Here is a 26,125-nt window from a genome sequence, read left to right as displayed (position 1 = left end):
TCCTTCATAACGACAAAAAAAATGAAGATTCCTGTCATCACGATACCAAGTACCATTTAACCTGCAGCTGCAGAGCAAGAGATAAATATAGAATAAAGCCACAAGAGGATAATGTTACACATAGCTAAGATGAATGAGTTTCTAGGGTTTGGACATGGATTTTCCTTTACCATTATTTCTAAAAAAAGAAATAGAGGTGGCTTGACAAAAACTTAAAACTTAAAATCTTCCCAGAAGTTTGGTATAATGCTTTTTTTTTTTTTTGGTTTTTCAAGGCAGGATCTCATTCTAGCCCAGGCTGACCTGGAATTCCCTAGGTTGCCTCTAACTCATGATGAACCTTCTGATCCCTGAGTACTGGGAGTAAAAGCATGTGCCACTATGACCAGCTCTAAAGAATCTTTTGGTGTCTCTCTTAGTAGCTGAGGATGTGCTTAATCCTCCTGCTTTTACTTCCCAGACATGAGCCACCATGCCTGTATTATGCAGGTCTGGGGAACAAATCTAGGGCCTCATACATTCCAAACAAGCAATCTACTGAGTTTTCAGAATTAAGAAGATTCCCAAAGACCTCAATGTCCAGAAAGCTGTTCCTCCCCAATCAATATAATCAGGACTTTTTATTGTTATTATTTGGTTTTTGACAAGTCTCACTTTGTAGATCAAGCTGGCCTTAAAATTTACTTACCATGTAGTCTCAGAGTGGTCTCAACTCTCAGTGATCCTCCTAAAATTTACTTATTGTGGTGGTGCACGCCTTTAATACCAGCACTTGGGAGGCAGAGGGAGGAGGATCACTGTGAGTTTGAGGTCACCCTGAGACTACAAAGTGAAAAGTGAATTCCAAGTCAGCTTGGGTTAGAGTGAGACCCTACCTTAAAAAAAAAAAAAAAAAAAAAAAAAAGGTAGTTCAAATGGTTGTCTATCAATTGACCACCAAGAAGGCATTTGAAGCAAAGCCTAAGACTATCAATGAACAATGATGCCCTGCAGTTGAAATGCCAGATTGGTGTCTAACCCCAGGCAGAAAACCTTGTCCTGGAGCAAGAGAAAATTAACCAAAGCAACATCTACAATGCAAGCCAGGTGTGGTGGCATAGGCCTTTAACCCCAGCACTGGGGAGGCAGAGTTTGAGGCCATCCTGAGACTGCATTGTGAATTCCAGGTTCCAGGTCAGCCTGAGCTAGAGTGAGACCATACCTCAAAAAAAATATATAAAAATAAAAATAAAAAATCTACAACCCACAGTTAATATGTGATGATCTACAGCACTTAAGAGTTTTCAGGGTAGAGAACCACCTTGGGTTTCTGTTGTAGTTTCCCTTCACCTTGTTTCTTGTGACTTGACCTTGTTAAGTGTTCACTCTGTAGAAGGGACTCTCAATTTCTCTTGAATGCACATTTTTGGAGCAGTGCTTCGCCCTGCACTAGCCAACCTTTAGGCCTGAATAAACACAGGCATGTGGGACTGTGATAGACAGAAACAGTGGGAAAGACAATCATTTACAGCATCCTAAGTTCCAAACCTAGCATAAGAGGTAACAGCACTGGTCAAATGGCCTCCTTCTGAGTCCCCAGCCCAACCTGAGGATGAAGAGTCAGAATGTTTTCACTGTGTGAAGGGCTAGCTACCCACAGCCTCCCTAAATTCACTATAGTGGGGAGGAAAAATCCTTCCCAGTTGAAACGAGCACAGCTAATGCCCTGAGACCTGTGCTCCCTGGCTGAGATTTTACCTCAAAACACTGATACAGATACTCTTGTAGCAACAAAAAGGCCTACAGACATAAGTCCTTTATGCTAGCAAAGTATTACCCTCTTAAATGGGGCTATATTAACAAATTTTATTTTTATCCCAAAATACATATTAATTGAAAGTCTACTCTTCAAATGCAGACAGGCTTTTGCCTGTATGTGGTATTACATTTATATCACAAAACACTCCATATTAAAAATCAGTATGTAGCTCTTAACACTATATGCACGCGCACACACACATACACACACACACATATGTACATACACATACACTCTGTATGTAACTACTAATACTTTACTACTTACACATAGTCTGCACGTAGGAAACTGGGCAGTCCCTTTGAGTTCCATCCTTGGTAGGCAAACTTTAAAACAAACTTCAAAAAGATGAAGCATGTAGAAATATGTAAGCTACACAACTCTCTTAGCCATATATACACGCTGTTAGAACAAAGCAAGGCCCCTGCTACGTAAGTGAATGCATTTCTCAAAGAAGGGAAAGGAGAGAAAACGCTTGAATGAAAATGCAAAGTTGAAGAAACAGACCAAATGATTAAAACTGTTACGTGCATGGAGAAATCAGGAATCCTCTCACAAGAAATAGATTCACAATCCATTTCAAGCTTTCCTGATACTACATACATCAGCACCAGCAGGCAGTATCCACAATTCCCCCATACTTCATGTGTTCCAGCAGGTGCCATAAAACGTGTGTAAGTTAAACAGTTAATCATGAGGTCATGTGGTAAGTTCCTATCCTGCCCACCCCCAAGCTAAGTGCAAAATCAATTTTTATGACTCAAGAGCTCCAGCAAATCAAAGCTTTGGTATAAGTAGGAGGCTGTTTTGGTGACAACCAAAGCTTAGTAAGACTTTCTGCTCAAGGGTCTGGCCCCCAACAAAACTCCTGGACCACACAGTTTAACCACTTTATAAATAAAGCAACTGTACAAAGAAAATAAGCCACCTCCCCTTTAACCAAGGGCTTGGCTTCCTCGGTAGCAGTTCCGTAAGCACCAACTAAAGTCACAACACTCTACTGAAAATATCATGTGCTGCAATTGGCGGTACTGTTCTGAAATCAAGTGTCCATAGGCAAGCAGGTGACATGCCCTCGAACACAGTTCCACACAACTAGCCAGTGTTCTCGCACTACAACACGAGTTGTCAGCACGAGGAAGGACTTAAGGCAACAAGAGGCACCACGGAGAGCACGCTGTGCTCCAGTCTAAGCCTCCCAGGAAAGAAAGGTGTTGAAATAGTTCCAGGTGGTTCTGTTTGCTAGCTGTCAGACACGATTTCCTCCTCCTCCTCATCCTCATCGTCCTTCCTGTCTAGCTCAGATGTATCTGATGACTCATGGAGCAAGACATACTCTCTGCTACTGAACCCAAACTTAAGAACATCCTTTTCTTTCAGTTCATAGTATCTCTGTGGCTCAATGCGCTTGTTGTTCAGAAAGGTTCCATTGCCTGAGCCGAGGTCAATGATGTAGGGCTTCACCCTCCGGCCCACAGTGCCATCAGCACGGGTGTGCTCCACAAGCCTAGGAGAAATGAGAGAGAGAGGCCCGTGAGCCAAGTCCAGTCTTTTCTTGAGCTCTCTGCTACACAGCTACATGTCATAACCTGACTTGAACACAATTCCAAGTAAAGCTCGAGGGAAAGCGCAATCCTAGATAAGGAAATTACAAGCAGCTTAAATATACTTAGAAAAGCTGAGACTGACTGTGGCCTTGGTGAAGATGGAAATTCATCAAGAGCACAAGAAGGAAATGCAAAATCCTCGCGATGGTTATGACTATAGATTGGCCTTCTGTTGTGTATAACCAATGAAACGCTTCTCACCAAATCAGGGAAAAGAAAAGAAAAACCAAAACAGTGGTGTTAGGACATGAGAGTGTAGGGTTAAATGTGAGCCAGAGTGTAAGCTCTGGTGACCATTTACTACGCATGTTAGCAGGATCTATGAAACTTCATTACTCTTATCCAGCAAATGAGGATATTACTACTGGCCCTCTTTCCCTCACAGGATTATCATGAGGTCCAAATGTTTTGTTTGTTTTTTCAAGGCAGGGTCTTACTCTAGCCCAGAATGGCCTGGAATTCACTATGTAGTCTCAGGGTGGCCTCAAACTTAGAACACAGTCCTACTACCTCTGCCTCCGGAGTGCTGAGATTAAAGGCATGTGCCACCCTGAGACTACATAGTAAATTCCAGGTCAGTCTAGGCCAGATAGAGACCCTACCCTGAAAAAAAAAAAAAAGACTCAGTTAACATAATATGGCCAAGCAGTTATTTACCTTTTTGTTGTTGTTTGAGGTAGAGTTTCACGCTAGCCCAAGCTGACCCCTAGAATTTACTATGTAGTCACAGGATTGCTGTGAACTCACAGCAATTCTCCTACCTCTGCCATCCAAGTACTGGGATTAAAGGCATGCGCCACCAGCTCTGCTCCAACATTTGTATTTCTATTTCCATGTAACCCCATAAAAGCCCTGGAAGGCATGTGGAAATAGGTCCAGACAGCGCCTTGTCCCAGAGCCAATTTCTCGGTAGGTGGCACTAGTAGGATTTTTCTCTGTTTTTTTTTTTAGAACCCAGTTTGGCTACATAGCTCAGGCTGGCCTGGAACTTGTAGCAATCCTCCTGCCTCAGCTTTATAAGAGCTGGGATTACAGGACTGCAATACCTTGCAAAATCTGAGCTTCTGACACTAAATTCAAACCTCTTACATAAATTCAGAGATTAGCCAGGTGCATGCTGGCATCCCAGCACTCAGGAGGCAGAGGTAGGAGGATCGCCGTGAGTTCAAGGCCACCCTGAGACTCCATAGTGAATTCCAGGTCAGCCCTGGCTAGAGTGAGACCATACCTCAAAAAACCAAATAAATAAATAAATAAATTCAGAGATTATTCAGTGGGATGTCAGACTTGCAGTGAAGACTCTTGTAAACGGTTAGAAATGAGGGGTAAGGGATTCTTCTAGACACCCTGTATGTAGACCTTGGACACCCTAACTATGCCATTTCAGTTCTCCCTGCAAGTGTCTACTTACCGGTACTGAAAGACCGCATGCTGCTTGGAGCAAGAGGGATGATCGATGGGGATGTCTGCAATGCGGCGATGTCTACCCAAAAGGTAAGCACTCTGTCGATGGATGTACATAACTGGCAGTATCTCATCGTTTTTAAAGGGGTACAAACGCCACCGTTTTTTGGGGATCCGTGCTTCTGGGGGCTCACTGTATTTAATGACTACACCCCGGAAGGTGTTGGTGTCCTCAAGAAGTGCCCCAGAAAGTTCAAAGCTTGGCTTTTCTTTAACAGGCACCTCTTTGTTTTTATTGCCTCCAGGTCGAGGGGCCAGATCCTGAGCCTCAGTCCCACTACCACTGAGGTCATTCCTCTGTCGATGCTCCCGCCGCCTGGCGTTGTAAAACTCCCGCTCTTCCTCCTGGACTTGCAGGCTCTGGCTATCTCGATCCCGTCCCTGAGCTTGTGCACTGCCAGGCCTCTCATCAGAGCTCCTCCCTTGGCGAGAATGGCCGCGGTGTCGGTCTCGCTCACTGTTCCGAGCTCTCCTGTGCTCGGGTTCTGATGGTTCCCGGTGCTGCCGATCCTCCCGCCCTCTCCGGGGATGATCCTCCCGTTCCTGAAATGTAGACAGACTCAGTGAAAGGCAGCCTACAATATGTGTACAGACTACATTCAAATAGACATGTTTGGGGCTGAAGAGATGGAAAATGGTTAGGGTGCTCATCAGCAAAGCCTAATGACCAAGTTAAATTCCCCAGCACCTATGTAAAGCCACATGCACAAAGTGGCACATGCATCTGGTGTTAGTTTGCAGTGGCTATAGAGGTCTTGGTGCGCCCATTCTCTGCCTCCTTTTCTCTGTACCTCTTGCTCAAATAATTAAATAATTAATTATTTAAGGATTGGATACATAGCTTACCAGTTAAGGCGCTTGCCTGAGAACCCAATGACTCAGGTTTGATTCCCCAGTACCCACATAAGCCATATGTACAAGGTGGTACATGCATCTGGAATTGGTTTCCAGTGGCTAGAGGCCCTGGAACACCCTTTTTTTGCTTCTGTCTCTCGATCTGCCTCTCTTAAATAAATAAATAAGTAAATAAAATGTCTAAAAAAAACATTTAAAGGCAGCTCGGCTCAGAGGTGTTAATGTGCCTGCTTACAAAGCTTGCAGGTATGGATCAGATTCCCCAATACCCACTTAAAGCCAGATGCACAAAGTAGGTTATGCATCTGGAGTTTGTGTGCAACAACAGCACAAGAGTGTCCATTCTCTCTCAAATAAATAAAACTACAGGTACAGGGGGTGGTAGCACACACCTTTAATCCCAGAACTCAGGAGCCAGAGGTAGGTGGGTTGCCCTGAGGCCTCCCTGAGACTACATAATGAATTCCAGGTAAGCCTGGGCTACAGTAAGACCCTGCCCCCTGCCTCTAAATACCAAAAACTAAAAATAAAATAATAAATATTGTCATAATTTCTTGGAAAAAAGCACTTAAAATCAACCCAGCAGAAAGTGTATGTAATAATACATATCATGTTAACAGAGCAATGAGCAAGACAAGCAATTCAATAGATTAATATAAGACAAAGTACTTTGGGCTGGAGAGATGGCTTAGCGGTTAAGCGCTTGCCTGTGAAGCCTAAGGACCCTGGTTCAAGGCTCCATTCCCCAGGACCCACGTTAGCCAGATGCACAAGGGGGCGCACGCATCTGGAGTTCATTTGCAGTGGCTGGAAGCCCTGGCACGCCCACTCTCCTCTCTTTCTTTCTGCCTCTTTCTCTCTCTGTCTGTCACTCTCAAAAAAAAAAAAAAAAAGAAAAAGAAAAAAAAAAGAAAAAGTACTTTAACACTCAGGAGACAGAGGTAGGAGGATCAACATGAGCTTGAGGCTACCCTGAGACCACATAGTGAATTCCAGGTCAACCTGGGCTAGGGTGAGACCCTACCTCAAAAAAAAAAAAAAAAAAAAAAATCTTTTCAATGGAGGAACAAATGCTACTGAAAACAACTGTGCAGAAGTCGCCAGGAGTTAATCCGGGTTACAGTTGTGACAAGGAAGAAGTCTGCTATAAAGATATGGGGAGCCCTATGAAATGCTCTATACCACTACATCGTGACTGCTGTTCTGTAGTCTTAGTAGATGACACCACTGGGAAAACCATGGCAGAGCACATCCTCTATTATTGATGACAAATGCAGTTATCATATGTGAATCAAAAATTATCTCAAAATAAAAAGCCTAATTCCATAAAACAAGCTTAAAAAAAGTATCACATACCTAGCTCTTAGAAAACTCCACTATAGGGCTGCAGAGATGGCCTAGTGGTTAAGGTGCTTGCCTGCAAAATCAAAGGACCAGGGCTGGATTCCCCAGGACCCATATAAGCCAGATACACAAGGAAGTGCATGATCTTGAGTTTGTTTGCAGTAGCTATAGGCCTCTCTCAAATAAAAATAACATATTAAAAAAAAAAAAAAAAAGAGCCAGCACTTCGGAAGCAGAGGTAGGAGGATCACCCTGAGTCTGAGGCCACCCTAAGACTATATAGTGAATTCCAGATCAGCCTCGGCTAGTGTGTGACCCTACCTCAAAAAGCAAAAAATAAATAAATAAATAAATAATTAGGGAGCGTGGAGGTGATGGTTCAGCAGATAAAAGGTACTTGTAAACACTAGGGGTAGTGGAGCACACCTTTAACCCCAGCACTCAGGAGGCAGAGGTAGGAGGATCACTGAGTTCAAGCTAGGACTACAGAGTGAATTCCAGGTTACTCTGGACTACAGTGAAACCCTATCTCGAAAAAGGAAAAACAAAACAACAAAAAAAAGAAATTTTAAATACAGTGTATTTTCCAGCTTCCTGTCTTTAGCCAGAATAAAGTATTGCCACAAGGAAAAAAAAAAAAAAAAACAGAAAAGGTACCTGCTTGCAAAACATGGGGGTCTAGTTCAATTCCCCAGCCATCTATGTAAAGCTTAATATGCATTCATTTGTAGTGGTAAGAAAAAAAAAAGCAATAAGGTAAAAGAAAACCCCACAGCAGATACAACAAAACACATGTGTGGGTCCTCACTTTGGGTACAGGTTTGGGTTCAATACCAACACTGCTCAGTGCACGCACCTGCTTCACTCTGCCACTCGAGGGGTGAGGGCTCCGGCTTCTCTTAGTGCGAGGAGACTTGCTTCTTCCTGAGGACTTGCTTTTCTTTTTGGCTGGGGACCTTTTCAGAGAATGGAACACAGGATTTTATCTCAATTTCCTCCCCACATAAACTAGCTTTAGGTACAGGGTCATCTACTGAACACAAACACTGTATTCGTGCAAGTCTCACCTGATCACTGCAGGAGGCAGGTGCTTCTCTTTCCTAAGGATCACCACACATATTGCTTGAGTTCCAGACCCCCACATATACTGCCTATAAAACATTCTCACTTAGATATTTCTTGATCCTCAGCCCCACAAAAAAAACCTAGCAGGTGCGATGCACACCTTTAATACCTGCCGAACTAGCAAGATCACAGTGAGTTCAAGGGCATTAACCTAAGACTACACTGTGAATTCTAGGTCAGCTTGGGCTAGAGGGAGACCATACCTAGAAAAACCAAAAACTCCCCCTCATCTTGGTCATCCTGCTAGCTGGCACCATAATCCAGAAGACAATCACATTCAATCCATCAGCAAATCCCAAGGCTCTATCCCTCCTGAGATCTTCCCCTACTTCCAAAATCCAAACTCTCAAGACCATATTACTTCTTACCCCATCCTTAATACTGACTAACCAAAACTATTTTTTATTTTATCACAGAGAGACAGACACACAGACAGAGAAAGAGAAAGAAAATGAGAATGGGCAAGCCAGAGCCTCCAGCCACTGCAAATGAACTCCAGATGCATGTGCCACGATGTGCACCTAGCATGTGGGACTTGGAGAATCGACCAGGGTCCTCAGGCTTCGCAGGCATGTTCCTTAATCACTAAACCATCTCTCCAGCCCTAACTGAAACTATTTTATCTCACCTATTTCCTTGTTATTAGCCATACTGGGGTTGATTTGAGCATGGTCAATTAAAACCATCTATTTCTTCACCATGTGGCCCATTACCTAGAAAGGTATTTAGCACATAATGGGCACTCAGTAAAACTAGACTCAGTAAATAACGACTGTGACAAAAAGTAATTTTGGGGGGGGGGTGGGTTTCAAGGTAGGGTCTTGCTCTAGCCCAGACTGACCTGGAATTCACTATATAGTTTCAGAGTGGCCAGGTGAGGTATGCACCACCACGCTGGGCTAACATTTTAAATATTTTACTTATTTTAAAGGAGAGAGAGAGAATGGGTACACCAAGGCCTCTAGCCACAGTGCAATCAAACTCCATGTGCATTTGCCACCTTGTGCATCCGGGTCCTCAGGCCTTGCAGGCAAGTGTCTTAACCGCTGAGCCATCTCTCTGGCCTCAAGAATTAATTTAAATTTCTATCTGGTGGATAGCCTAGAACTCAATGAGAAAATCTAGATAACTGGAAGGACATGATGGACCCACCCTCGGTTAACACTATGCTGCGTGAATATATAAAAGAAAATGAGTGCGGAGCCGGGTGTGGTAGCTCACGCCTTTAATCTCAGCACTTGGGAGGCAGAGGTAGGAGGATCACCGTGAGTTCGAAGCCACTCTAAGACTACATAGTGAATTCCAGGTCAGCCTTGATTAGAGTGAAACCATACCTCGAAAAACAAAGCAAAAGCATAATTAAATAAAGGAGCCGGCGCACGCCTTTAATCCCAGCACTCGGGAGGCAGAGGTAGGAGGATCCCCATGAATTCGAGGCCACCCTGAGAATACAAAGTGAATTCCAGGTAGGCCTGGGTTAGAGTGAAACCCTACCTCGAAAAAACGAAGAAAAATAAAGAGTGCAGCAAATAGTAATTTTCTTCAGTTTCTTTTTGTTGTTGTTGTTTGAATTTTGTTTTAAGGCAGGGTCTCTAGCTCAGGCTGGCCTCGAACTCACAGTGATCCTCCTATCTCAGCCTCCTAAGCACTGGGCGGGCTAATTTTTTCCCGTCTCTACCCGGTGGGTCGCCTAGAACTCCATGTGGAAATCAGGACAGACAACCAGCAAGATGTGGTCCGCCGCTCCATTCGTGGGCAGAAGGGGCAGGGGACACAGGATGCAGGAGCGGGACGCCGCCCGCCGGGCGCTGCCGGTCAAGCGGACTAAACGTTAGCAATCCAAGGGCCACGGGTCCCTTCCACGGCCCGGCCCGACGCGACCCCGGCCTTCCTGCGCGCTCACCGGCTGACTCCTCGGGCCCGGGTCCCGCGGTGGCCGGGGCGGCCCGGCTCGCTGGCCGGCGGGGACGGGCTTCCGCCCGACAGGTCCGGCCGGCGGTGGGCAGGAGGCGCGGCCTCCGGGCTGAGGCGCTCCTGCTTCACCACCACCACGGCGGCCGGCGCCACCGCGTCCCCGTCGCCGTCCCGGTGCCTTCGCCGGCTCCCGCGCTCGCGCTCGCTCTTCCCCTCCTTCATCCCGAGGTCTGGGACGCGCCGCAGAAAGCAGGTCCGTTGAGCTCCCTGCAGTCCAAGGAAATGACGACTTTAACCCGTGCACTTCCGCTTCCGGGAGCAACTCCCAGAAACCCTCGCGGCGCCAAAGCCCAGCAACGGGAACCGGGCGACGGCGTGGCGGGCGGCGCCGCGGGAGACCCGGCTCCAATAAAGGGAGTTTTAAAATCTCATTAGCGGCTACTGACCTGGTCTGGTGGAACAGGCCTGCCATCCTAGCACTTGGGAAGATGAGGCAGGAGGATTTGCTGCAAAATTGAGGCCAGCCTGATAGGGTTTGCGAATTCTAGGCCAGTCAGGACTACATAGTGATATCCCGATACCCTATCTCAACAGAAAGTTCAAAGCCAGAAATTGGGCTGGAGAGATAGCTTGGCGAATAAAGGCGCTTGCTTGCAAAGCCTGATAGCGTCGGTTCAATCCCCCAGTACCTTGTGAAGCCAGATGCACAAAGTGATGCATGCAGCTGGAGTTCATTTGCAGTGACAGGAGGCCCTGGTGCACCTATACTCTCAGTCTGCCTTCCTTTTTTTCTGTGATTCTCTCAAAAAAATTAATTAATTTAAATATATGTAATAAAATAAATATATATATATATATATTGTGTGTGTGTGTGTAATACTCTCAGTCTGCCTTCCTTTTTCTCTGTGATTCTCTCAGGTAAATATATATATATATATAAAAGCTGGGCATGGTGGCACACACCTTTAATCCCAATACTTGGGAGTCAGAAGTAGGAGGATTGCCATGAGTTTGAGGCCACTCTGAGACTACATAGTGAATTCCAGGTCAGCCTGTCAGCTAGAGTGAGACCCTACCTCGTAAAACAAAAATTTATATATATATGTATTTCGAGGTAGGGTCTCATTCTAGCCAGGGCTGACCTGGAATTCACTGTGTAGGGTGGCCTCAAACTCATGGCATTCTTCCTACCTCTACCTTCAGAGTACAGGGATTAAAGGCATGCATCAACACTCCCAGCTGAGAATATTTCTATCTTTTAAAAATATATTTTTTATTTATTTATTTGAGAGAGAGAGAAAGGGAGAGAATAGGTATGCCAGGGCATCTAGCCATTGCAAACGAACTCCAGACACATGTGCCCTCTGGCTTACCTGGGTCCTGGAGAATCGAACCAGGATCCTTTCACTTTGCAGGCAAACACCTGCTCAACCATCCAGCCCCATTTCTGTCTTTTTTACATAATATTTTTATTTATTCGCAAGCAGTCTAGAGAGAAGAAAAAAAAGCCAGGGCCTCTAGCTGCTGCTGCAGACGAACTCGAGGCATGTGCCACTTTGTGCACATGGCTTTCTGTGCTTACTGGGCAATTGAACTCTGTTTGTTAGTTTTTGCAGACAAGTGCCTTAATTGCTCTCTCCAGCCCCAAGATTTTTTTTTTTTCTTATTGGTTATTTTGTTGGAGAGGGAGAAAGGCAGAGAGAGAATGTGTGCACCAGGGCCTCTAGCCACTGCAAATGAACTTCATATATGCATCACCGTGTGCATCTGGCTTACATGGGTACTGGTGAATCAAGTATGGGTCCTTAGACCTCGCAGGCAAGTGCCTTAGCCACTACACCATGTCTCCATGATAAATTTTTTTCTTTTGGTTTTCTGAGGTATGGTTTTGCTCTAGCTCAGGCTGACATGAAATTCACTATGTAGTCTCAGGGTAGCCTTGAACTCATAGCAATCCTCCTACCTCTGCCTCCCGAGTGCTGGGATTAAAGGCATGCGCCCCCACGCCTGGCTCGGATATATTTTTTAAAGGGTTTCAGATATGGCTCAGCTTTAGAGCTTTGGCCTAGCTTGTGTGAGGCCTTGGGTGCAATCTCTAGCAACACACACGGGAAGCGGGGAGACATATTAGGGGAAAGCTAATCTTTCATATATTTTTTGTTTGTTGGGTTTTCCAGAGGGAGGGTCTCTAGTCCAAGTTGACCTTGAACTGTCTCACCTTACCTTCTGAGTGCTGGGATTAAAGGGGTGCACCACCACACCCAGATAAAGCTAACCTTTCAAAACAGTTTATTAGTGCATCAGTAATTTCAAAACACAGCAACAACTCAAGTATCCACAATAGGATTTTAGGTTTTTTTTTTGTTGTTGTTTGTTTCCTTTTGTTTTGTTTTTGTTTTTTTTTTTTTTTTTTTTGGTTTTTCGAGGTAGGGTCTCACTCTGGTCCAGGCTGACCTGGAATTAACTCTGTAGTCTCAGGGTGGCCTTGAACTCACGACGATCCTCCTACCTCTGCCTCCCGAGTGCTGGGATTAAAGGCGTGCGCCACCACGCCCGGCTTCCTTTTGTTTTTTGAGGTAAGGCTTCACTCTAGCTCAGGCTGACCTGTATTTCCCTGTGTCGTCTCAGGGTGGCCACAAACGCATGGTGATCCTCCTACCTCTGCCTCCCAGGTGCTGCGCCACCACTCCTGGCACAATAGGAATCCTTTAGCCAGTTAACGGATGATACATGGGCATTAGTACTGCCACTTACAAGTTCTGTCTGTGTGGCAAATGGAAAACACTGACATGCAGGGTACAAATTGCTCAAACAGTGGTTACACTTAAACTTGGGAGTATGAAGGAAAAAGACAGAAAGGCAATCAATCGTAGACGGTCACCCAGGAACAATACAGATTTCCTCCACCCCTATTTCCGCCGCCCTTAGTTTTCTCATTTTCTGATGATTAGGATCTTTAGGGTATTGTGTCATTTCTCCATTGGATTTTTTTTTCTTTTCGTTTTTGGGTTTTTGAGGTAGGGTCTTCCTCCAGCCCAGGCTGACCTGGAATTCACTATATAGTCTCAAAGTGGCCTCAAACTCACAGCAATCCTCCTACCTCTGTCTCCCAAGTACTGGGATTAAAGGCATGTGCTACCACGCCCGGTTTTTAAAAAAATATATTTTTTTTTATTTATTTGAGAGAGATACAGAAATAGGCAAGTAGAGAGAGAGAGAGAATGGGTGCTCCCAGGGTTCCAGCCACTGCAAACTCCAGATGCATGTGCCCCCTTGTGCATCTGATTTATGTGGGTCCTGGGGAGTCGAACCTGGGTCCTTTGGCTTTGCAGGCAAGCGCCTCAACTGCTAAGCCATCTCTCCAGCCTTCCTTTTTGTTTGTTTATTATTATTTTTGAGGTAGCATCTTGCTGTAACCCAGGCTGACCTGGGATTCACTATGTAGTCTCAGGGTGGCCTTGAACTCACAGTGATCCTCCTACCTCTGCCTCAGAAGTGCTGGAATAAAAGACATGTGCCACCACGCCTGGCTCCTTTTTACTTTTGTTGTTGTTTTGTTTTGTTTTGTTTTTCAAACTCTGGCTGACCTGGAATTAATTCTCTATTCTCAGGGTGGCCTCGAACTCACCTCTGCCTCCTGAATGCTGGGATTAAAGGCGTGGACTACCACGCCCGGCTTCCTTTTTACTTTTTGAATATACCTTTCTGGTTTTTTTTTTTTTTTTTTGAGGTCTCATGCAGATCAGGCTGGCCTTGAATTCTTGAACCTCTTACCTCTAGTTACTAGGTGCTGGGTTTACAGACGTCCCACCAAGCGCCGCTTACCTCTCGGGAATCCCAACCTTTCTCCGAACAGTCAGGCGATGGCAGCCGCTTTACGGCTCCTGCCCACCCCATTCACATCAAGAACAACCTAAGGACAGTGCATTTCAAGTCAAGCCTTGCAAGAGTTTGCAGACCAGCCCGTGCCAAAGGAAACCCGCGCGCCCCTCACTCTGAAGCCCCGCCCCGCCGATGGGGCAGGGCGAGGTGGTTTCCATGGTGACCGCAAACAAGGCCCAGCCAGGAGGGGCCACTACGGAGCAGCTTCCCCAGCTGTCACCATGATTCCCCCATCAGACTCTCTGCTCAAATATGACACCCCAGTGTTGGTGAGCCGGAACACAGAGAAACGGAGCCCCAAGGTAAGAACAGGTCTGGAAGAAATGGGGAATTCCAAGGCAGAAAGACAGATCCCAGCGCTCAGGATCTCTGGACGCCAAAGTTAAAAGGATTGCAGGAATTGACCGTCCAGGGAAGAGTTGGGAGACTGGTACATGAAGCATAGATGTTGAGGGACCTCAGAGGACAGATTTAGAATGAGAAAGAAGTTACAGAGACATAGATGGGCCTCACTGTAGTGGGGGCCAAGAACAGTCCAGGTAGAAATTTCCCCAAGTCTAAGTGTGAGCTCTAGAAACCACAGTTCAATCATAGGGTGGCATCAGAGGCCCTTCAGCCCTGAGACAATTCTGAAAAGGTAGGCAAGGAATGTATGCTGTTAATGGGGAGGGATGTATGTACATGTGACCCAGAACAGACCAGGATGTGGAAGTGTCTAGTGCTTTGACCTGTCCTTTCTTCTTAGGCTCGGCCACTCAAAGTCAGTTCTCAGCAGCCGGGACCCTCCTCCAGTGGTCCCATTCCACAGCCACCCAAGGCCAAGCTACCCTCAACATCCTGTGTCCCAGATCCTACCAAGCAAGCAGAGGAAATTTTGAATGCCATCCTACCCCCAAGGTACAAAGAGGGAGAGAGAGAGAGGCAGAGAGGTAGAGAGGAGGGGTGGCAACATATCTTGTGCCCTGGGGCCAGGAAGTCTTGTTCCTAGATGGGCTTTCCTCTCTGCATCTTTGCTTCTGGAGCTTGCCTATGGCTGGATCCTGAGACAAGGACATTTGCTTTTGAAAACCTTTTATTTTCAAATCAGAAAGAAAGAAAAACAAGGCTGGAGAGATGGTTCAGTGGTTAAGGCATTTGCCTGCAAAGCCAAAGGATCTGGAAAAAAAAAAAAAGAGGGAGAAAGAAAGAAAGGAGAGAGAGAAGAAAAGAAAACCCTTTCAAATTTTGCCCTCATACCCTAAGTGTTCTCAGCCAGTCTCATGGCTTTGGATGTCCGCTTATGCTGATGGCTACCAAATGTGTTTCTAATGTCTGTTGTCTCCCCTAACCTGCAGACCATATATTTCCTCAAGATGTACAGGAGAGAACTGGGTATGTTGGCACCACCTTGCCCAGCTACTTTTTTGTTTTGTTTTGTTTTTGTTTTTGTTTTTCAAGGTAGGGTCTTCCCTCTAGCCCAGGCTGACCTGGAATTCACTATGTAGTCTCAGGGTGTCCTCAAACTCACAGCAATCATTAAAGGTATGAACCATCATGAGAGAGAGAGAGAGAGAGAGAGAGAGAGAGAGAGAGGGAGAGAGATCCTTGCGGTGATCCTCCTGAAATCTTTTTTTTTTTAAAGAGGCAGGTGTGTGTGTGTGGAGGGGGGAGGATGGCCACACCAGGACTTCTAACCACTGCAAACATACTCCAGATGCATGAGCCACCTTGTACGTCTAGGTTACGTGGGTCCTGGAGAATTGAATCTGGGTCCTTTGGCTTAGCAGGCAAGCACCTTAGCCACTAAGACATCTCTCCAGCCCCTGGATACATTTTTTTAAATGTTTTTTTTTTTAATTTATTTAAGAGAGAGAGAGAATGGGCACGACAGGGCCTCTAGTCACTGCAAATGAGCTCCAGACACATGCACCACCTTATGCATCTGGATTACATGGGACCTGGAAAATTGAACCTGGGTCCTTAGGCTTTGTAGACATGTGCCTTAACTGCTAAGCCATTTCTCCAGCCCTTGGCTACATTTTTTGGGGGGGGGGTTGAGGTAGGGTCTCACTCTAGCCCCAGCTGATCTGGAATTCACTATGTAGTCTCAGGGTAGCCTTGAACTCACAATGATCCACCTACCTCTGCCTCCTGAGTGCTGGGATTAAAGAAGTGTGCCACCACACCCAGCTTGGGCAAATTTTTTTTATTTTACTTTATTTTTTGCAAGGGCAAGGAGCTTTAATTCGGGCTTAAGCTCGGTCTCGACTTCACCAACGCAGTGGATCCATACAAGAGCCCCAAGTAGTGGGAGGGTGGGTTTTTATAGGGATTTGAACATAGAAGGGATGGGTACATGGATTTGAACATACAAGAAAGGGATGGGTACGTGATTGGTTGATTTAAACAGTGTACTCTTCTGATTGGCTTAGGATTTTGGCAGGCAAAGTTGGAGGGCTGGAGCTAGGGGAACTGAGCTCATCTATGACTACGGGAATGTCCTCATGACTTCAGGACTATATGGCATAATGTATGGCATAATTGGTTTAACTGTTAAGCCTACCCTTACAGCAAGGTTGGCGGGCTGGAGCTAGGGGAATTGAGCTTTATGACTTCAGGAATGTATGGCATGATCAGTTTCCAGTAACTGTTAAACCCACTCTTACCAGAAGATAAAAAACTTAGATCTTGCTGGGAAACAGAAACTTAGGCCTACTGAGGACTCTGAAGCCTGTCATGGCGTCCATCTGGTTCCTGAGTCCTTCATTCCCCCCTTTCTCAGTACCATGAGGAGCCAATCTTGGCTCCCAAATGAATTATACTGTGATCTTAAAACCATAAGCTGTACTGTATTAATGCATTCCCTAACAAAAGCAACTATCCATTAATAATGCAAGGTCCTATTGTGATTAGCAACAAAAATAAAAGGAACGGCCCTGCTAAAGCAGACAGCAGAGTTAACCATGGGAGTTAACCAATGACTGAACCATGACTTAAACCATCCTCAAATTTTTTATTTTAATTTTTTAATTTATATAGTTGAGAGGTAGAAAGAAAGTTAGTATGGGTTGTCAGAGCCTCTTTCCACTTCAAGTGACTCCAGATGCAAGCATCACTTTGTGCTTTACATGGGTACTGGGGAATTGAACCCAGGCCATCAGGCTTTGCAAGTAAGCACTTTAACCACTGAACCATCTCTCTAGTCCTCCCTGATGGACTTTTTCACGCACAAGGCAGTGAAGATTGTTCTCATGCTGGGCATGGTAGGACACACCTTTACTCTCAGCAGTTGGAAGGCAGAGGCAGGAGGATTACTGTGAATTCAAGGCCACCCTGAGACTACATGGTGAATTCCAGGTCAGCTTGAGCTAGAGTGAGACCCTACCTCAAAAAAACAAACAAAGATTGTTCTCAGAATAAAAGGTATTTGAGAAAAAGAGGGAGCAGCGGCGGGGAAACTGTGCTGATCTCTTTGAGGGAGGGCTGTCAATTTATCAGTTATCCCTCCACCAATGACATAGAAATCCTCTCTCTTAGTACCATTCTGTCTTTGGGTTTCCTTGTCATTCTACAAACTGGCTGGGTCTCTACCATAATGTTCACTATAGGGAGTTCACACAGACACATCCCTTTGAGAATCTACATACTCCCAACAGACACAAATGCCTTGCATGCACAGGTTTATGGTGTCCTGTGTCTCCTAGCTGATTACCAGTGAGGCATTCCCATTGCATTCCCTATTCAAACCAAGAGGCAGGATCATAGACGGGTCCTCCACATGCAGGAGGGTAAGATCTGGAACACAGACTGGAAAGTGGAGGTTGCCCACCTACCCAGTCTTGAAGCAGGTCCCTGTGGTGGTAGCACAGTGGGCATGGCTTTGGAAAGTGACCTCTGTGAGAGGGATGGGGATTCTGGTGGCAAGGTAGCACCGTTGTCCCTCACCCTCACTCCTGCTCAGGAAGGAGCTCCAAGGGCCGTCTGCTTGCATTCCGCGGCTTGTGTCTGTGTTGTAGGGAGTGGGTAGAAGACACACAGCTATGGATCCAGCAGGTGTCCAGCACGCCCAGCACCAGGATCGACGTGGTGCACCTCCAGGAGCAGATGGACCTGAAGCTGCAGCAGCGGCAAGCCAGAGAGACGGGCATCTGTCCTGTCCGCAGAGAGCTCTACTCACAGTGCTTCGGTGAGCACGCTTGACGGAGTGGATACCCACACACCCCTGCTTCCTTCCCTCCCTGCTCCAGCAAGACCCCGAAACCTGAGTATGAAACCCACCGTCTGTAGTCATCATTTCTCCTCCTGCCTGACTTACCCCCAAATTACTGAATGAAGTCTTCTCAGGCACACCTCTCCACTAGTCTTCTACCTGCCAGTCACTGCAGTCCTGGCCCAGGGTTCCTCATCCCTTCATAGATGTTTGGGATGAGTCTCTCTCTCTCTCTCCTTCTGTTTTTAAAGATCCATTTATTTATTTGCAAGGAGAGAGAGAAAGAGAGAGAGAGAGAGAGAGAGAGAGGGAGGAGAGAAGACACAATGGGTCCACCAGGGCCTCCAGCTAGCAAATTAACTCCAGATGCATGTGCCACTTTGTGCATCTGGCTTTATGTGGGTACTGGAAACCTGAATCTGGGTCATTAAACTTTGCAGGCAAGTGCCTTCAGCTGCCGAGCCATCTCTCCAGCCCAAAGTCTCTCTCTTTTTGTTTTCTTGAGGTAGGGTCTCACTGTAGCTCAGGCTGACCTGGAATTCACTATGTAGTCTCCTCAAACTCATGGTGATCCTACCTCTGCCTCCCGGATGCTGGGCAAAGTCTCTTATTCAAAGATTTCTATAAAAAAGTTTATGCTATTTGAATCAGAAAAATTAATGTTTAGTCAGGAGTGGCCCACCTCTTTAATCCCAGCACTTGGAAGGCAGAGGTAGGATTGTGTGACTTTCAGGCCACCCTTGGACTACATAGTGAATTCCAGTTCAGCCTAGGCAAGAGTGATACCCTACCTCAAAAAACCAAAACAAAAAAATTAGTGTTCTTTATTTGTATCCATCCATCAACACTGCCCCTCATTCAGAAAAAACAACAACAACAACAACAAAAAAAAAAAACATACCACAGAGTCATTTGTTGCTAGTGCACTAACAGAAGGGGCCTCAGATGTGCCATTGAGTGCGGGTGTCAAAGGCTATCCCTCAACTCGGTGGCCCTATGGATTCTGAAGTACAAACGACCTGCTAACACAACAGGCGTGTGTGTGGTCAGCAAGCTCGTCTCAGCCTCTATGAGAGTGGTTTGCCTCCAGATGGGCACCTACAGAGGGATGCAAGCTCTGCCCTGCTCTTCCCAGCCCAAATTCCGTCTAGCCAAAGGGTCTGTTTTCAAACACCATCTTCGCACCAGAAAGACCAGCTCTCCTTCCTAGAACTCACTTTGTACATGACCACAGGGAGGGCACGTGCCGTGAACAAAGCCTATCCAAGGCTGAGCTCCTTCACTATGTGCTTCTCCCAGGGTTGCTTGGCCAGGCTTCTTAGACCGCGGCAGGTGCACTCCCACAGGACCTTCCGGGAGACTTGAGAGGAAGGGTGGTCTGCAGGTGCATGTCCCCTGACCCCTGCCTTCACTATCTCCCTGTATGTGTGCTGGAAGATGAACTGATCCGGGAGGTCACCATCAACTGTGCAGAGAGGGGGCTGCTGTTGCTGCGTGTGCGGGATGAGATCCGCATGACCATCGCTGCCTACCAGACCTTGTACGAGAGCAGTGTGGCGTTTGGCATGAGGAAGGCACTACAGGCCGAACAGGGGAAGTCAGACATGGAGAGGAAAGTGAGTGGGGTTCACCATGACCCTCTTGCCTGAGACCCTTCTGTCTCAGGGCTTGTGGTTGTCACGGCAGCACTGGATTCTGGCTCTGATGGTGTTCTCCTTACATTGGCTCCCTGGCCTGCACCACCTCATGGTTTTGTCTGAGGACACTCCATGCCAGTCACTGACCTCCCACTGGGTGGCAGTGCATACCCTAGCAACATCTTGGGTTAGCTAGGTGTGTCCCAAGTCTTCCCCCACCCAGCTCTCACCGCACTCACCCACTTGGGCATTCCGTCCTCAGATTGCAGATTTGGAGACAGAAAAGAGAGATTTGGAGAGGCAAGTGAACGAGCAGAAGGCAAAATGTGAGGCCACAGAGAAGCGGGAGAGTGAGAGGCGACAGGTGGAGGAGAAGAAGCACAACGAGGAGATCCAGTTTCTGAAGCGGACCAATCAGCAGCTGAAGGTGAGGGAGGCGCAGGAGTCCTGCTGTGGGTTCCTTTTCCATCCAGGGCTGTTCTCACTTGCTTGTTTCGTTATTTTGTGGTGTGGGATTTGCAGTTCTGATCTCATTCCAGATACCAGAACCCCCGAGCTATTTCCTAGGCCTCTTTTTCACTTTGATGATGATGATTATGTTTTGCTTTTTCCCAGATAGGGTCTCACTCTAGCCAGGGTGACCTGGAATTCACTTTGTAGTCTCAAGGTGGCCTCAAACTCATAGGGATCCTCCTACCTCTGCCTCCTGAGAGTGCTGGGATTAAAGGCAAGCGCCACCATGCCTGGCTTATATTTTTTCCATGCTGGGTTCTCAGCCCATTTTCTTCCTTAATAATAATATTAATGATGAAAAAACATACAAGGTGTGGTGGCGCACGGTTTTATTTATTTGAGAGGGGAGAGAGAGATGGGGAGAGAATGGAGAATGGGTATGCCAGAGCCTCTAGCCACTGCAAATGAACTCCAGATGCACGTGCTACCTTGTGCATTTTAGCCCATTTTTCGAGACAGGGTTTCATGTAGTCCAAGATAGCCTCAAACTCATAGTCCTCCTGCCTTAGTTTCCCAAGTATTGGGATTACAGTCATGTGCTACTACGACTGACTTTCTACTTTTTAAAAAAAATTTTATTTATTTATTTGAGAAATAATAGGCGGAGAGAGAGAGAGAGAGAAAGAGAGAGAGAGAGAGAATGGGCTCAGCAGGGCCTCCAGCTGTTGCAAAGGAACTCCAGACGCATATACCACTTTGTGCATCTGGCTTACGTGGGAAATCAAACCTGGGTCCTTAGGCTTTGCAGGCGAGCACCTTAATCATTAGGCCATCTCTCCAAACCTTAAATTTTTTTTTTAAATTTAAGAGACAGAAAGAGGTAGATAAAGTGTGGGCACACCAGGGCCTCTTGCCACTGATTATGAACTCCAGATGCATGCCCCACTTTGTACATCTGGTTTTATGTGGGTACTGGAGAATCAAACCTCATTCATCAGGCTTTCCAAACAAGCACCTTTAACCACTGAGCCACCTCTCCAGCCTGGCTTTCTACTTTCTGAAACAGAATCTAAGTTGCTTAGAAGAGCCTTGAGCATACCCAAACAGGCCTTGAACCTGCAATCTTCCTGCCTCTGCTTCACAAGTAGTTAGGATTTTAGGCTGGTACACTTCATTTTCTTTTTTTCTCTGGGAGCAGAGGGTGATAGGGAGGCAGGGAGGGAGAATATGAACATGCCAGGGCCTCTTGCCAAATCAACTGTAGATGCATACACTACTTCATGCATCAATGGCTTTACGTAGGTCCTGGGGGATTGTACCCAGATTTGCAAGCAAGTGCCTTTAACTGCTGAGCAATTTCTCCAGCCCCACCCATGGCTTTTAAATCTTGGTCCACTCATACTGCCAAATTATAAAGGAGGCTGACTAGAAGTGGGTGTTTTACTCAATTTCTCCATCCCTCTACCTGTGAAGGAGGTCCGTTTTGACCCCTAATATCCCAGACTGGTTCTCCACTATAGAGCCAACATGCCTGCCCATCTGTTTCCTCCCGGAAAATGTTGCTCATAATCGGAGAGGACAGAGCAGCCTCGTCCCCATGCAAGCTGTCTCTGGAGCCTTCCTCGGTGGGCCAGGCCTCCTCAGCAGGCTTTGATGAGTACTGTCCACCCTGGCATCCACTGAGGCACTTGACAGAATCAGGGAAGACAGATCAGCAGGAGATGAGAGAGGAAGAACCACTTCCAATCAGAATCGCCCCCCAGAAACCCAGCTGCAGGTGGTCTTTCTCAGCTCAAAGGAGGCACAGGGCACAAGAAAGACTGAAAAGGAATGCGTGGGCAGGCCAGGCCACAGACTCCAAAGTCTGAGGCTCAGACCAGAATCATCTCCATCACAGGGTGACTAAAGAAACCATGGGGCTGGGTCCAGTAGTCCAACTTTAATAGTCTCAGAGGTTCTGGTCCTTGCTTTAGTTTGAGCATCACTCTTAAATTTCAAGTCAGCATGGACTAGAGTGAAACCCTACCTCGAAAAGAAAAACAAACAAAACCCCAAAAAAGGTGGGCTAGAGAGATGGTTTAGCGGTTAAGGTGCTTGCCTCCAATGCCAAAGGACTCATATTCAATTCCCCAAAACTCATGTAAGCCAGATGCACTAGGTGGCCAATGTTTCTGGAGTTCATTTGCAGCACACCCATTCTTTCTCTCTTTATCTCTCAAACAAATAAAATATTAAAAGTTTTTTAAAAGAGAGAACTCAGAGATCAATGTGAGATCAGGGCCAGCCTGGGCTAAAGTGAGACCCTACCACAAAAGAAAAAAAAGCTGGGTGTGGTGGTGCGCACCATACCTTTAATCCCAGCACTCAGGAGGTAGAGGTAGAAGGATCACCAGGAGTTTGAGGCCACCCTGAGGCTACATAGTGAATTCCAGGTCAGCCAGAGCGAGAGTGAGAACCTACCTTGAAAAAAAAAAAAAAAAAAGAAAAAAAAAAAACCCTCAAACTCACGGTGAGCCTCTTACCTCTGCTTCCCAAGTGCTGGGATTAAAAGCATGCGCCACCATGCCCAGCAATACCCCAGTAACTTTTCTATAAACATATTTTATTTGAGACAGAAAGAGTAGAGTATAGGCATGCCAGGGTTCCCTGCCATTGCAAATGAACTCCATATGCATGCACCACTTTGTGCATCTCTGCAGCACCATGGACTAAAAAACAGAAAGATAAAGGGAAGAGAAAGGAAGGGAGGAGGGTACTTAATAGGTTGATATTGTATATATGTAAGTACAATGATTGAGATGGGGAGGTAATATGATGGAGAATGGAATTTCAAAGGGGAAAGTGTGGGGGGAGAGGGAGGGAATTACCATGGGATTTTTTTTTTATAATCATGGAAAATGCTAAAAAAATAAAAAATTAAATTAAATTAAATTAAAAAAAAAAAAAAAACAGAAAGAAGCCAGGTGTGGTGGTACGTGCCTTTAATCCCAGCACTCGGAAGGCAAAGGTAGGATAGCCTTGAGTTCGAGGCCAGCCTGAGAATACGTAGTAAATTCCAGGTCAGCCTGAGTTATAGTGAAACCCTACCTTGAAAAACCTAGAAAACAGAAAACTTCAGGCCGGGCATGGTGGTACATTTCTTTAATCCCAGCCCTGGGGAGGCAGAGTTAAGAAGACTGTGAGTTCAAGGCCAGCCTGAGTCTACATGGTGAATTCCAGTCAGCCTGGCTAGAGCAAGACCTTATCTCGAAAAACCAAAACAAGCCTCCATACCTCTGCCATATCGCTTTACATGTTCCCCCAGTCCCTACAGTATTAGCAAGAACAAACACCTTAGCATCTTTCCAACTTTCAAGGACAGCCTTGTAGTCCCCAGGGTGAAGGATTCTGTACAAGTGGGCTACTTTGATAGGTTCACGCCTGCACTGCACATGAAGCCGTGCTTGCCTTCCCCCACAGCCTTACTTAAGGATCTGTCCACATACCATGAGGGTAAACTGCTCTGCCACTGCCGGAGGAGCAGAGTAACTCATTCCCAAGCACCACGTACAGGATGGACAGCTCCGTTCTCACTGGTAGCAATTTTCTCTAATTGGGTGTCAGTGGCTGATAATTTACCATTTCCCAAACCTCTGGTCCCAGCAGAGATCCCAGGATCCAAAACTAGAGAGCTGGCATTTTTCAGGCCTAAAATCTGAGCAACGAGAAACCACTATTTCAACAACTTTTATTCAATTTCCCTCACTGCTTTCATATTATGCACTGAGCTATTATATCGTATGGAAACCAGGATAGCTTCAGTTCCTCCTTGTGCACAGCAAGAGCCTGGCAAGCCTGAATCCGACTAATCTAGAGAACATGGAGTTGGGGAACGAGGGGGAGCCTCCTAGGATGAGCAGCCTTTGAATTACTTCTTGTAGACTTCCATTGTGTCGTGAGGCTACAAGTTACAAGCACTAATGGATTTTTTTTTCCTTCTTTCAGGCCCAACTGGAAGGCATTATCGCACCAAAGAAGTGATAATTTCCATATGGGTCTCAGCAAGCACCACACCCCATCATAAGCCCTTTGTAATAAAAGCTACTTTCCTGAGTGAACAGGCTATCCCCTCCCCTGATCACCACCCACATACTCATCAGAGGTCACGGTTGCCCTAATGTCTTGAAATACCTGAGGTCTGGCAGCCAGGCTCTTGGGTGGGCAGTGGAAGGCGACACACCCTCGATGATTTCTGTATGCAGCTTACTGGTCTCCCAAGCAATCTGTCGACTCAGTAACTTAGCAAGCAAGTACTTTCCTGCAGCAACTGCTCCTGTCCACCACAGCTCGGCTCACAGGTCATCTTGCGCTTCCTTCCACTCTCACCCCTTCTCCAGGATAAAGTTAGTAACTCATTTCAGAGCTTTGGTTTCGTTCTGTGTCTTGTCCCCACCCAGTTGAAGGATCCTCTCCACCTGACTGCCTAGGATAGGCAACACAACAGAGTCAAGCCCTTGCTCTGGAGCAAGTAAATGCTTGCTGGGAAGGAAACAAGCTCCGGTGTTCTTTAGCCACTGCTCAAGGCCTCCCCCCACATCTCCCACTGCAGGATGCCTCTCTTGGACCTCATGTCCCCAGTTAACTATGCTGAGTGAACCACTAGGGTGGTATCCACATCTTGCATGCAGTTCTAACCAGGCAATGGCTTGAAGATTGAAATAGCAGCACAAATCCTTATTCAGGGGAGCTTAGGTTGGAAGAGGACAGCAAGCTGTGTTCCCAAATACATCCCAACTCTGACCTCAAACAAGCCACAGCTTTGACCCATACCCATATCCAAGGAAGTGTATCTATTAACATGGCCTACCTAAGCTGCCATCTTCCTGGTAAAGAACGCTGTACCTGGTGGTCGTGCTGGTTCCATGACTCTTGAACAGGAAGCACGCATGTCCCAATAAGCCCATTTAACAAACTCTGAGAAACAGAAGTCACTGGAGCACTTTCCTTTTCTATTCACAAGCTTACCCATGTACTCCTTGAAGTACTTCTGCTTTTAGTTCTGTATGCTTCTGTCCCAAACTGCTACTTAGTAGTACCAAAACAAACAAAAAACTTTTTTTTTTTTTTGCTTGCTGTAGATGTCACCTACTTCCATAAACACGCATGACAAACAGGTTCTCACACTGGAAGAACCAAGGGCCAATCCAAGCATGTGAAAAGCCAATGGATTTAATCAGAGCTCTTTTTAGAGCTAAGGAGTTTTATCTTCATTTTCACTAGCTGGTGATTGGCTTCAATGGTCAGGTCTCACAAGTACATGATGGACTTAGAGATGTCAACTGGGCATGAAGAAAACGAACACAATTTCTAATGGCATATTTTTGTATAATTTAATAAACAGCTTTTTCAATGTTACTGCTTATGTCTGAATCTTTTGTGTCTGTGTTTCTGTCCCTCTGAGTCCCCAGCGGTCTTTCTGTTCCTATTCCTGTTCTTCACATTGTGGGTTTCATAGTAGCGCACACCCACTTTTCTGGACTGCTGTTGTCGTGCTGCTCTCCTCCGCTGTAGGGAAAATGACAAAAGGAAAAGCAATGAAATACTGAAAAACATCAGACAGAAGCCAGTTCCCCTCCTCTGCTCCATGCCTGCAAGGGAAGCAACAGGGCTGGGGGTGAGTCCACCTCAGACCTGAGGTTTCTCCTCCATAGTCACCTGGTGACTAGTTGCAGACTCCCAGGTACAGCTCTCAATCCTCGCCAACTCTTCACAGCTCCATTACAAAGCTGTCCTTCTAGGTCACCTCCAGGGGAATAATACTGTTCCAGCTGACAGGCCACAGGTTTCAAGATGGTGACCCAGATGCAGGGACCTCTAC

General features: G+C 46.3%; 3 protein-coding genes across 4 annotated transcripts in view; 1 reads left to right on the top strand and 2 right to left on the bottom strand.

Moving 5' to 3' along the window:
* Positions 1-2,674: 2,674 nt before the first annotated feature.
* On the bottom strand, positions 2,675-10,368 carry Snip1 (Smad nuclear interacting protein 1). Its single transcript, XM_045149991.1, has 4 exons — positions 10,097-10,368; positions 7,925-8,024; positions 4,817-5,412; positions 2,675-3,305 (listed from the first exon to the last, which is right to left on the bottom strand). The coding sequence occupies exons 1-4, from the start codon at positions 10,327-10,329 to the stop codon at positions 3,041-3,043; spliced, it is 1,194 nt and encodes a 397-aa protein (XP_045005926.1). The 5' UTR covers positions 10,330-10,368; the 3' UTR covers positions 2,675-3,040.
* Positions 10,369-14,161: 3,793 nt separating this feature from the next.
* On the top strand, positions 14,162-25,662 carry Dnali1 (dynein axonemal light intermediate chain 1). The gene is made up of 6 exons (XM_004665211.3): positions 14,162-14,291; positions 14,735-14,886; positions 17,985-18,154; positions 19,616-19,794; positions 20,078-20,242; positions 24,253-25,662. Exons 1-6 carry the CDS (start codon positions 14,211-14,213, stop codon positions 24,286-24,288), a joined length of 783 nt encoding a protein of 260 aa, XP_004665268.2. The 5' UTR covers positions 14,162-14,210; the 3' UTR covers positions 24,289-25,662.
* Gnl2 (G protein nucleolar 2) overlaps positions 25,624-26,125 on the bottom strand; it is a 29,489-nt gene continuing 28,987 nt past the window's right edge. For both annotated transcript variants that reach the window (XM_004665210.3, XM_045150332.1), the window contains one exon: positions 25,624-25,812. In XM_004665210.3, coding sequence (XP_004665267.1) covers positions 25,660-25,812 — 153 coding nt within the window. In that variant the 3' untranslated portion in view covers positions 25,624-25,659. The remainder of the gene's footprint in view (positions 25,813-26,125) is intronic.

Source organism: Jaculus jaculus, chromosome 5 (assembly GCF_020740685.1).
Source record: "Jaculus jaculus isolate mJacJac1 chromosome 5, mJacJac1.mat.Y.cur, whole genome shotgun sequence".
Classification (NCBI taxonomy): Eukaryota; Metazoa; Chordata; class Mammalia; order Rodentia; family Dipodidae; genus Jaculus; species Jaculus jaculus.
Note: the sequence above shows the minus strand (reverse complement) of the source record. Positions and strands in the feature narration are given on the sequence as shown.

What these genes read in the sequence shown, in the direction of transcription:
- Snip1 (XM_045149991.1), bottom strand. Translation starts at nt 10,329, where the DNA reads ATGAAGGAGGGGAAGAGCGAGCGCGAGCGCGGGAGCCGGCGAAGGCAC. An exon ending in CGAGTGGCAGAGTGAAGCAG is followed by an intron (nt 5,413 to 7,924) that starts GTGCGTGCACTG and finishes TCTACATTTCAG; the next exon opens with GAACGGGAGGATCATCCCCG. An exon ending in CATGCGGTCTTTCAGTACCG is followed by an intron (nt 3,306 to 4,816) that starts GTAAGTAGACAC and finishes CATTTCTCCTAG; the next exon opens with GCTTGTGGAGCACACCCGTG.
- Dnali1 (XM_004665211.3), top strand. Translation starts at nt 14,211, where the DNA reads ATGATTCCCCCATCAGACTCTCTGCTCAAATATGACACCCCAGTGTTG. An exon ending in GCTCTACTCACAGTGCTTCG is followed by an intron (nt 18,155 to 19,615) that starts GTGAGCACGCTT and finishes GTGTGCTGGAAG; the next exon opens with ATGAACTGATCCGGGAGGTC. An exon ending in GGACCAATCAGCAGCTGAAG is followed by an intron (nt 20,243 to 24,252) that starts GTGAGGGAGGCG and finishes TCCTTCTTTCAG; the next exon opens with GCCCAACTGGAAGGCATTAT.